Source organism: Melopsittacus undulatus, chromosome 10, assembly GCF_012275295.1.
Source record: "Melopsittacus undulatus isolate bMelUnd1 chromosome 10, bMelUnd1.mat.Z, whole genome shotgun sequence".
Lineage (NCBI taxonomy): Eukaryota > Metazoa > Chordata > Aves > Psittaciformes > Psittaculidae > Melopsittacus > Melopsittacus undulatus.
In genome coordinates, this window is record NC_047536.1 from 14,047,884 (window position 1) to 14,060,801 (window position 12,918).

General features: G+C 43.3%; 1 protein-coding gene across 1 annotated transcript in view; it reads right to left on the bottom strand.

Annotated features, from left to right (window-relative positions):
* The window catches only part of FSTL4 (follistatin like 4), a 199,296-nt gene extending 188,340 nt beyond the window's left edge, over positions 1 to 10,956 (bottom strand). The window contains exon 1 of the mRNA XM_034067179.1: positions 10,828 to 10,956. Within this exon, the coding sequence (XP_033923070.1) occupies positions 10,828 to 10,956 (129 nt within the window). The remainder of the gene's footprint in view (positions 1 to 10,827) is intronic.
* Between the last annotated feature and the right edge of the window lie 1,962 nt (positions 10,957 to 12,918).

The following is a 12,918-nucleotide window of genomic DNA, read 5'->3' on the forward strand; positions in this document are numbered from 1 at the left end:
GCTCACTGTTCTCAGATGTTTGCTTATCAGAGAAGGAAAACAAAAAAGGTTTCTCTCTTGCTGTTGATAGGAAAATAACACGCAGCCTTCACAGACACCTAAATTTCTTCCCTACCTGATGTTTATTATGGGTTTATTTGTACTTTCTTCTCTATAATAAAGAATCTCCCCGCAGACCACATTTAGACAAAGAGAAGTGCTACGCATCTCCTGAAACACATCCACAATCCTTCCTGTGGTACACAGCCCCCTGCCACAGGGTAATTGGAAATAAAGCAAGCTGCCACTGGAGCACAGGGTAAAAAAATATAGACTTTATCCAAGTGAAAGATAGAAATAAACAATAGGGGAAAAAAATCAGCTTATGGAAACAACAGTATCTGCTCTCCTAACTCCTGAAGGCCATAATTACCTCTCATCCGAGTACATCAGACAGCATCGGGTAATTCAGAATGAGGAGGTTTATTCCAGGATGCACTGTAATACACACTGGATGCTAAGGTGTTGTAGCTATTTCTAGGTAACAGATGCTGCTTTCTTTCCTACAAGTGACCAGCAAGCTGTCTTTCTCAAAGCTGTCACCAGAACCAAGGAGGATCAGAACAGCAGACATGGTCTTGGCATTTTCAAAGTCAACAGCCCTATCCCTGTTCTAGGCCAGGTTGGATGGGGCTTGGAGCAACCTGCTCTAGTGGAAGGTGCCCCTGCCTGGGGCAGGGGTTGGAGCTGGATGAGCTCTAAGGTCCCTTCAACACCAAGTATTCCATGATTCTATGAACTGAGGGGAATAAACAAAATAAGGGTATTTGCTTATAGAAACACCAAGTCTTCACCCACTGTACGATGCTACCTTAGTGATCCTCAGAAAGACATAAAACGGCATTTGGGCTAAGTACAGACTTCAAAGGATTTATCCCCTTGATGCAGCAAAGCTGAGCAGCACAGACAACTACACCCCAGGGACCTCTCGGAGCTTTTCAAAATATTAGTTTGAGAGGTGGGGCACAGGATAAAAATTCACATAGAGCCTGCTATCATTAAACCCATGTACACATAATATATGCAAAAGGGAAGAGTACTTTTAAAGCTCCCCCGAGTCCCTCACTTTAACAAGCTGTTTGAATTCTCTGCAGTTCAAAAGCTTAGAAACACTAAAACTAATTACAACTATTACATTGATCAAAAGGGGGAAAAAGACATTCACTTCATAAAATTCAAGTGTCAGCTCGCTTGTACTAAATACCCTTTTGGTACTTCCATGTCTGCACAGACATCATGAAAAACAAAGGATGGTCTTCAAAGGTTCCCTTCTTTTACTCTGTTCTCCTCATAATTGTATGCTCTAATGAATATAAATTACCCCAACGAACAGATGCAGGATTCAGAGGAAAAGCTTGTTAGAAATGCAATGAGAGAAGTGGGGGTCAGCCTGTGAATCACCACTTCTCATTACCTGGGAGCACTTGGTACATCCCCCCAAAACTTCCCCTTCAATGGAGAAAAGGCATTGAGAACACTCAACATTTCAGGAGTACACAGCAAAGTGGGAAATATACCTGGCAACCATAGCAGGGCTTAAAGAGCAGCCACAAAAATCCATCACCTCCAGGTAGACACACAACTGCAGTTTCTATCCCTCTAGTAAAGTAAAACTGCAGCAAGGGCTCATTTTTCTTAGTTTGCTTCAGCCAAAATCATTTCTCTCTTCTGTAGCACAGAAAAGAAACGATGCTAATTTCACTCCTTGAGGGCATGTTGAACAGAAAACCTTTCTATTAGTGATCTAATATACCACTAAGAGACATTACCAGCAAGTCTGGCCACAGGCACAGCGCCGTGTATGGCTTGGGCAATCTCTTCACAGGAGAGAGTAGTCACCCTTTCTTTGAAGTGTAAGATACTGCTCTCAAGTTAAAAAGGAGAAAAATCACACTGAGGTTTTAATAGTGTGACTGGTAGAGAATCCAACTATTTGGATAAAAATGACACTAAAGTTCTTGGATGCATTGCCTGAGGAATATTCTCCTGCAGAAGCCGTAAAGCAGATGGTTATAAATGAGACTTATTTCATGGGTACCATTTAACAACTACAAATTCCTTTAACTAAAAATCTAATTTTATCAGAGCATAACTCATAGGCTTTGAAGGGAAAAGCTTCAGATTTCTCATTCCTTCTAGAAAGATTCTTCACAAGGACCATTTTAAGCAGCATTTCATTAACACAATACAACGGGTTTATTTGTCGAGGTTCATGTTTAGCACCTATTTGCCTGCTTTTTAATGTCAGTTAATTGAATGCAGAAGAAAAGGCCCTTCTGTTCTGTATCTGAAATGCCTAATCATTATGTGCAAATCGATGCAGTGTGTTTGCTCTAGGATTTGGTTTTACCAGACACGTAGCTACTGAAAAAGTGCATCTCCAGAAGATCAGCCATGGTTGAAAGGCGATGTAGTGTCATCTAGCGCAATTACTAACCCAACCTGGACCTGGAGGACAAAATAACAATACAAATCAGAACTACAGCTCACTCCCTGTAGCTGCCGTGTGTTGCACAGGCACCTGTGTGAACCTCCTGCCATTTAACAACAAAGCCCTTTTCTGCTCTCACAGAAGGGGAATGCCAGTCTTTCAAAAGACAGCATCTCAATGTCCTGCCAAGCTGTAATAGCCGGTTTGTGTTACAGCCTGCTGATTAATGCTGAATCATGGGCCCACGGATGAGCAGAGCACTTCTGGAATGAAAAATCAGATTCCCTTCAGAACAAACACAGGGTGGGGGGAACGCTTCGTTGTGCTGAGTTAAAATACAACTACACAGAGGGAATACACAATGTAGTACAGTGCTTGGTAACCAGAGTGCTGCAAACAGATTTACTGACAGTCATTAGTGAGGGATCCAAGCAGCAAAACCGCTTTCAGGTTGTTTGGTGTCAGTGTAAATAAAGCGTTTAAACATCTCTATAAAAACATATCTACAGCTGTTCTGTACCCCCACAAATAACATATTGTGCACTATACAAGGCAACAGTCTCTTCTCCCTATCCATCCCTGTTGCAGGAGGGGAAGGCTATGTGAGCTTCTGCTGCTCAAGCAGGAGGCCCCTACCTCCTGACCCCACTGGAGAACGCGGCATCACATTTGGTACTGTGTTTTACTGCTGTCTCCTCTGATTGTTGGGGGTTTTTTCCCCGCACTGGGGTAATGGAAGAGTTGGCTTCAACTCTCCTACAGTCAAGCAAACCCAAGTTTGCTGGACAGCCTATTTGTTGTTTTGTCTTTGGGTGCTGCTTTTTAATGTCCCCTACCAAGTGAAGCCCAGAAAACATGGAACCACCACTACACTATCAACACCAATTGCTGTTACAGTCACTTCAGCCTAGCTTCATTACACCAATGCTCATCAACAGTTAATCATTTTTACTTTTTAGAGTTGCATTCAAGCAAACAGGGGGGCAAGGAAGGACCGTGTGCATGTTCCCTGTCCCTGGAAGTTCAAGGCCAGGCTGGATGGAGCTTGGAGCAACCTGCTCTAGTGGAAGGTATCTCCGACCATGGCAGGGGGTTGGAACTGCATGAGCTTTACAGTCCCTTCCAACACAAACCAGTCTGGGATGCTGATTCCTCTCAGCTTTGTAACTACGGGCAAGACAAACCCACTGAAGGGCTAATTTCTGATTATAAAAGTGATGTACCAAGCTGCAAGAACCGTTTGTCACATAGAAACCCAATTCCCACATCTATTAATAACATCCACCTATTCTCTCCAGCCAAGGACTGAGGAGGCAGAGCAAAACAGTCATGTGGATGCTCCAACTACACCAAGTTATTATCACAGCATGACCAAAGGGGAGGTCTCTCAGAAACAAAGCTGAACCTGGATTGCCTCTACACAAAGCTGGTCCAGGACTGCCTGCAGGAAGCAGAACTCCCCCAAAGCTTTAAGATACCTATGGGAGTGGGGACAAGATGCAGACACACGAACAAGCCTGCTCAAAGCCCTCCTCAGCTCTAGAAAAACAAGTCTAGCCTGTAGGCAAGTAATGTTATCTACAACAGGTTAAAAACATGTCATTAGATAGCTAGAATTTATAACCATTTAATGCATGTACAGCCATATCACTAGAAGCTGCTATGCATGATTAAAAGCAATCTATTAACCTGGATCCTACAGCCATGGACTAGACATTAAGGTGTGTGTATAATACATCCCCTTAGCAGCCTTAAATAAAAATATGCCAACCCACTACCATATGAGATGGGGCATGGGACAAGGCTCCTAAAAGGCTGCTCTGAAACACATGCAGAGGCTAGCACCAGCATAAATTACAGCAGCTACAGGGTACTTTATACTTGGTTTGTAAATGACATGCAATGCACACAGACAAGCTACCAACAGGGACAGAGAAAGGACTGTTTCTTAATTTTTCTATAACAGTCGTTCTTCCTTTTATCCCTGCACAACCGCAATTGGCCACATGCAATTTCCTGCATTCTAATTTGAAAAGTGAGCACACTTTGCAAAGTTCATAATTAAACAGTCACAATTAGGCTTGAAATTGGGAAAGACAAGTTCCTGTCTGCTATTTCTTCCTACTTTTCCCTTAACTAACACTAGAGGATAAACCAGCACACAGAGGCATGCAAGCAGGAATCCCCGAGCAATAGCTCAATGTAGTAGTTTAAGGTTCACATCTTTGCGGTACAGAGTCTCTCTATAGATCTCTTTCTTTCCCAGCTTCCTCCCTTTGCAAACCAGTACGCACACAGATTTGTATACAGCTGTGCATTTGCCATCATTTATGTCAGCATCTGATCCCACGGCATGATGCCTAATATGCACCAAGTTTGGTACCAAACAGGTACCGACTGCCCTCAAGAACAGCAAACCTTGCAGCGTTTTCAGTCTCCTGCTCTTTTAAATGCAGATTTAGCCAGGAGTCCCTTAAGACCATAAGCAAAGGTTAACATAGGGGACACTGCCAAAAAAGCCCTATTAATGCAGCACATGGAAGAGATGCAGACCAGGTAACATTTCACATCCACACGCTGCCTGTATCACTGGACTGTAGCAACTCTCTTACTTTGTGGCAGAGACTGCAGCACTTGTGCAAGGGGATAAATCAAATTCAGCACATGCAGAGGGCTCATGCTGCATCCATCGCTAAATTAGATGTTACTTCTGCACACACCAAGTCTCCAGGGACCTGCTCTCCAGATCAGACCATCCACTGTATGATTCCTAAATATACAGCCCTGACTCATTTAGCCAATTAACAAAGAAGTGCCAGTTCCTATTAATAGACCATCATCCTGGGGATATTTGCTTTCCTTTCAGAGCATTCTCTTCCTTATCTCAAGTAGGGGGGTCAAGATCATCACTCTGCCATCAGTGCAGGGTGAGGGGAGAGGCACTCTGCATATGGATTGCAGTATTTGCAGCTGTTATGAGTAATAGACAGACAATCAGGATTTTCTGTTTATAAAGCTAGGCACAAAGACTATTTTCAAGATGCTAATGAGGCACAGGACATTCACTTCATCTCTTCTTTTGAGCAGGCATAAGGAAAAGAAGATAAATCATATACTGCTGTTTAGAGAAAGCTTGCTACCACTACAGATGCTGGCAATTTACATTTGTTCTGCCTGGTACAAAGGCTGGGAGAAGCTCTGATGTCTCGCATCACACAGGATCATCTGCTCATCCATACGGCACCTAATTGAGATGAGTGCTAGATCTCTGATTTCACTCCCCATTTCCAAACTTCAGATGAGAAACCCAGGTACAGCTCCATAAATTTCCACACTGTCATAGGGAAGCTCATGGGATGCCCATTTTGGAAATCACAGATTTGCAGATGTACCCTTCCTAATTGAATAAAGTGAAAAACTCCCCTGCTTTATGGTAGAAAGTACTTGAAGTAGAATTATCTCCCTTCTAAAACTACTCCTACAGCTTTTAAGGGAGAATATGCTACTTTTGGAAAACAATTAGTCAATATTTAGTCTTTTAAGGTTAAGTAACTTCTGAACAGAGCATCAGAACCACATCATAGCCAAGTCAGAACTGCTTTAGATTTCTTTATGTGCAAGATGTTTTACCCTGGTCTTATTCTCTGCTTCAGGAATATATCAGCATTCCCCCACTTAAGTATGATTTTTTCCCACAGTTATTCAACTGTGACAGGAGAAAAACCCTACTGAGATGTGGTTCCTGGGGTCAGTTTATGCCCCATGGTCCCTGCTCTCCCCAAGGAACAGCATCCAAGCACCAGCTACAGCAGCCGAACTGAAGGTCATTAGTACCCAGGGCACCACCTAAACTGCAGGGAGGGCACCTGGTGGTCCTGGCTGCTGTTGGGTGGAAGGTGATAGATCCCAGAATGCAATGCAGGACCACAGAGTGGTATCACTGCATCTTACCACAAGCTTAAAAACAATTACAGGAACCAGGATTCTGGTTCTGTAAGGGGCTGCATACAAGAGGTTTTCACCTTTTAAGATGTGCTATACGTGTGTCCTGACAATCTCCAATACTTATGAGTGAGTCACATCCATGAACATAACCTAAAATCCTTCTAACCTGACGCTGTTATTCGAGTACACAGCTCCTGCTTTATTCCAAGTAACCCAATATTCAACTTTCCTAGTACTTCAAGAATAACAGCATCCCACTGCTACAGCATTTATTAAACCTTCTGGGTACCATCCCTTGAGGTGCAGCATTTATTAAACCCTCTGGGTACTTGGGAAGGGGTAGGTGGGGTTTGGGGATACAGAGGAAGGACCCCAACATGTGTATCCAAATACTGTGAAAACATTCCACAACTGCAGATACTCTGATAACCAGCACTCAGAGCGAAGGCTTCAGTGATAACACACTAGTTCAGATTTATAATGGTCTACAAACAGCGATTACAGCTTGCTAAAGATACCACATCAATGCAGGTAACAAGGAGTGAATTATCATTACATACCAAAGTGATAAAAACCATAAATTTAAGTCTTGCCTCCATTTACCTTCACTAATGAGTAAGACAGGAGCAGGCTGTAGCCCAGCATAGATCTGAATTCAAATCTGGTCCTTTCCTTCCTTTCTCCAAGCTGATGTACAAGCAGGAAGAGCAGACACATGGCAGAGAATACATTACTAATAATAATTCTTTAAATAAATACCAGGATATTAGATCTTCGCCTGCATATAAAAGTGATGCACTGTGCCTGTCTCACTGCAAGCTCATGCTCTGAAATCATGCTTCTAGTCGCATTAGAAGCAAAAGCTTTCATCAGAAGCATTTGCAATTTCCCACCTTGCCTCCCAAAGACCTCCTTTCCTAGCCTGGCACATTAGGAAATAACACTTAGCTGGGGGAAGGAGCACAAAATCATCCCCATGACTCCTCTGCTCCTTGAAATAACCAGCTGTGGTCGTCAGCTGCTTAAAATCTCCAAGTCCTAACTAAGGAACAAGCCAGATGATGGATAACCTACACAGCCAGTACCTTCCAAATGCCAATTAGAAAGTTATGGTACTTCTAAAACTGAGCATGCCTGCTACATCCATTAGCACAAAAACAAGCCTTAGTCTTTGGCATCCATTCCACTCAGTAGGATGTAGTCCCACAACGGTTCAACCCTGGGAAGCTGCACCTCCCAGATCCACACAAATCCATGCAGTGCCCAGAAGCTTCAAGAGCTTTCCAGCTCCCTCTGGAACCAGCCTATGGGAATTCTCAAGATGCAAAAGTGACAGCAGCTTTCTAAAACATTAATAGGGACCAGGCAAGCTGCGGTTTAAATCCTGACATTGTCCTTGTTTTAATTAGGTTGTCCACTGTGGTTCATTCTACACCCATGGCATTCCAGACTTCAGGCATGTGTTTACTATTCTAATCAGAACTAAAAATAGTCCATATTTTCTCTGGAACACCCCACAGATTTGAGAGGCGGAAAGCTGAGCATCAGGAAATCATCCTATTTACATGCCATTTGTATGTTAGAGAGTCACTTCCTCAGCCAGAAGGGCTGTATATTGCAGTCTTTGGCCTCAAGACTCATTTTGCCATTATAAATGCAAAGCACAACTGCAATAATTCCACCGCAGACCATGAAGAAATCGATTTAGCAATCACAACATAAATTAAGCAGTGGTTTTGATGCCATAAACTTGTTCCTATGTAGATCACAACAAGTATTAGTGTAGGTCAGTGACCCATGCACCCAAGTGTTTGCTTTGATGAAGTTCTGAGGAATTTAAGATCAGAGCACACGTCAAATTATTTAACCTGGAAATTAACCCTTTACACACTTTACAAGCAATTTTAGTGCATTGCCAGGAGCTTTTCTATTGGTGATTCAATGTTTTAAATGCACGTTAATGGAACTGTATAGTAATCAAACCAAAGTTGGTGACAAACTCCTCAGGAATAAGGAGCTCCCACCTGAACAAAGGCCAGTGTCACTAGAAGATGATTTCAGGTGATGTTTCATTATTAAAAAGGTATCACGGCTAAGTTATTTTCTGAATGATAACATAAGAACTGTTGCTTTCCTCTCAAAAGGGGATTTCAATTTCACTGACATAGCCAAAAGCTCTGTCCAAGGCTTCCAGATTCATCCTGGCATTTCGTACCATGTTGTAACCAAGCTTGTGGATTAAGCTTTCTGTACAGTTCCCTTTCAAATCTCCATTATAACTTACATCCCTTGAAGCCATTTCAACTGCATTCTCTGAACATTAGAAACCTTAATGCTAAATTCTGTGCAAATCTGAACAAATACATTTCTACCTTAGACCTTTTCACCTCCAGCAAGATCAAGTAATTGGTACGATCACTTCATGCTTTTTTAGAGGAAGATGGAATGAATTAATGTCTTTCAAATATAATAGTTCTACAGTTCTTGTTTAAGTAGATCATTGGTGTAATGGAATTCATTCCACAGAGTAACATCTTCAAAAAAATCAAAACTAATACACAGAATCTGAAGGGGGGCTCAGGGATGCTGGAGAGGGACTCCTCATTAGGCATTGTAGTGATAGGACAAGGGGTAACGGGTTGAAACTTAAACAGCAGAGGTTTAGATTGGATATAAGGAAGAAATTCTTTACTGTGAGGGTGGTGAGGTACTGGAATGGGTTGCCCAAGGAAGCTGTGAATGCTCCATCCCTGGCAGTGTTCAAGGTTGGACAGAGCCTCGGGTGCCATGGTTTGGTGTGAGGTGTCCCTGCCCATGGCAGGGGGTTGGAACTGGATAACCTTAAGGTCCTTTCCAACCCAAACTATTCTATAGTTCTATGATTAGTGCAGAACGAGATCTAATGCAAAAGCATGCAAAATATTTGGCTGCTTTTCATAAAGCAAAAGTGATCCAAGACAAGAATGTGTTTAGCAGAGTTCCAGTGTACTACCTGAGTCTACACAGCAATGAAGTAACAGTGGAGTTGTGGAGGGGAGTTGCTATTCCTCACTTCTACAGAACAGAGGATGAATAATTCAAGGAAGAAGTACACCTGAGCCAGACCTTGGAACTGCAGATCTCCAACTCCATTGAAATGGTATTTGAGTCCTGGTAAGCAGCAAAAAGCATCTTCTTATTTGGCTTAAACTGCTTTATTGAACTAGTGCACACAACTGCGGGTATTTGTAGATGGGATGTGACTGGGAGAAATGAGATTCTCCAACTAGAACAAAATCCTAAGGCTTAAAGAGATCCAATTGCAGCATGAATCCATCAAGAGCTTATCATTAGCCTAACACTGACTAATGTGTCTGCCAGTACATAAGTGATGTAGGCAATGGCAGCTAAAAAATAGCAGTGTCTCCTTTCCCTTGCCTCCCCCACCACCTCCCACTTCCAGGCATTTGAGCAATCATTTAACAAACATATGATAATCAGGAACTAATTAAATAGCTAAAACTGTTCCAGCATTCATTGTTTTCTTTCCATGAAAGTCACATTCCCAGATTTTTATAGCCTGATTTGTATGCCTCAGACTTGAAAATCTGAGCCTACCCACATCTGTGCAGCAAGGCACACGGTGAGCTCCGGTCCAGAAAGCCACCATCCCCATTGGCACAGCCCACACTGGACACCTATCATAACGGGGACCTGCTTAATCCACATCACTGTAACAAAAGCCAACACTGTCACCTTCAGCACTCAAAACAGTTGCTTCTCCACTGTCGTAAGCTCAGGGATGGAACGCTGAGGAGTGCACTACTCTCCTGCATAAGGAGTCCTACCACCCCATCAGGGTCCTCTTCAGCTGGACAAAGATCCCCATCTCTCGATATAGCCCTTGCTCCCTTTCCAATTACTGTGCACTTTGCAGAGGTTCAACATCAGAAGGTCAGAAGGGAAACAATCCAGCAGTAACTTTGCTGGTTCTCTCAGAACCACCTATGGCTCCATTTGCCTTTTTTTAAGCAGCAAAAAAAGCCCTTTCTTTAGGCTTTTTCTAGGTTTCACCTGAAGGGCCAGTGACCCAAATGAAGAGCCAGGACAAGTTTGCCTGTTTCATTTAGTGTCACTGGTTCCAACAGGGGACAGAGCAGGGAACAGAGGTCCCCAGCCCAGGACAGAGCATACCATAACTTCTTTGGGGCAAACCCAGCATCTCCACCATGGCACAGTTTCCCTCCCAGAATGATATCAAGTATACTCAGTAAGTGTAGGAGCTTCTGGTTTGCTGTTTCTTCACTGTCCTCCTTAGTTCAATACATGGATAAGCCCTCGCTTATTTTCTGTTTTCACAGTACAAAGAGCCTGAACACCACAAAACTAGAAACACAGGAGTTGTAACTGCAGCAGCAGTGGGTGTACAGTACCTCTTGATGCAATCTCCCCGCATCCAAATACAGCCTTCTGTTCCTGTCTTCAGCCATCCATCCCCTCGTGACCAGCAGGGAAACCCCGAGCAATACAAGAGATAACCAAAAGCTTCTTGATCTCATCATTTCACGTCTGTTGAAAATAAGATAACAGTTATAAAACAATCACTGCACAACAAAACCCACCTCAGGTGCAGTAACACAGCCGAAGCTTCAGGTGATGGAGCCCATCCACGCTAGGGCAGTGTCAATGGAGCTTTGCAGACTCTCAAAACACCCACAACAAAACACTCATTTCCCTGTCTTGCACTCAGCAGTGCTCTGGCAATGATTTCCCACATTACGGCATCTTTGTGAAATGCTTATCCCAAAACTAACCCCCACAGGACACGTTGTTCCCAGCCTTATGCCACAAAGCACCCGCAGAAACAGAGCCTTGGGATTTCGGAATCTAACTACAATATCCAAAAACAAACCACAGCAAAATGCAGTCCTGTGGCATGGAGAAGGCTAAAGGGTGACTTCATTCCATCTCCAGAACCCCCAGCAGAACAGGGTCACTCCTAGTGAGGGCTCATCTCAGCAGACCTTCAGGAAAGCCTCAGACACCTTCATTTGCTTCTTTGACCACTGGAGAAACCATGGAAATATCATTATTCTTTTCATTCAGAAGATGCCACTGTCTCAAGCAGATGCAGCCACTGCCCTCCCATTAGGCTACACTCGAGTTTGCAAGACCAGCCAGGGTCTGAGCTGAGCCTCAAGACACAAGAATAGCCCTTTCCTCCCCCAGACAGTCACAGAACCCATGAAGAATTGCATGGTCCATCCCTGGAGATGCTCAAGACCAGGTGGAACGGGGCTTGAAGCAAGCTGCTCTAGTGTAAGATGTCCCTGCCCATGGCAGGGGGTTGAGACTGGATGAGCTTTAAGGTCCCTTCAACCCAAACCAGTCTGGGATTCTATGATTTCTATAGTATGCAAGTGACAGGCTGCTACTTGGTTTGAGCTATATACATTAGCAAGGCAAGTTACCTGCTAATGTCAAAATTAAACCTAAATTAATTAAGTCCCCATGACATACCTTATCTTGACAGGACCCATTTTACAGTGTTTTCATGCCAGATATGTGCTGCAGCTGCATCACTATACATTTTGGAGCCATGACCATTTACACCAGCACTGCCTTGGTCTCGGGTACTTTGTCTGCCTAACACAGCATCAACACGAGTGCAGCCTTCACCACGCGCCCGTGCAGCTCAGGCACTGCTTTTCCCCAGCACTCATCTAAACACCCTGAATTGAGAGCACTCAGGATGAAATCAACGTTTATTAGGCTTTCTAAATTCCAATTAGAAAGCTCAGTGTTGCTGAGGCTACAAATAAATGTTTAATAAACCAAAGTCACTATATCAATAAGTGACAAGTACATTGTTACATTACGAATCGCTCTCGCACAGCAAGGCTGCTCCTCACGGGTTTTATGGAGGTGTTTTGTATGCTCAGTTGATACCATCACAGCAAACAACTCTTTCACTTGGCAGTTCTAGAGACCTCTGACTCGTACCCTGCTTGAAATGACAATCCTACGGCAAAACAAGGGATCAGCTACTTTCATGTGTATTTAGTAAATAACCAACTGCTTGAAAACGTGATGGTGTTTGGATTAGGATGTTTATAACACCAATGAAACTGAAAGGGCAGCCTCTACACCACTAGAAAACTCTGGCTGGTTTATAAATGGGATTTGTAGAACATCTTTCTCTTGTCAGTTTAGAAATCACTTATTTTTATTGCGTGCTGACTGACAGCACACTAATTGCTCTCACTCATAGTAAAAGGGGACACACTAATACATGTTATATATCTGAATAGCCTAAACCAAGCAGCAAATGCACACTGTAAATACCAAGTGAGGGTTAAGCCTGAAATCATACAGCATTTTCATGCTACTCAGCATCCTAAACCACAGCTCAGCATTGCCTTAACCTGAGCTAGGAGGAAGGCTCATTGCAGAACCTGGTCTGCAGCTGCATCACACAATACAGCTACCAGAGTCAAGAGAAAGAGTCTAATTGATGGGACAGA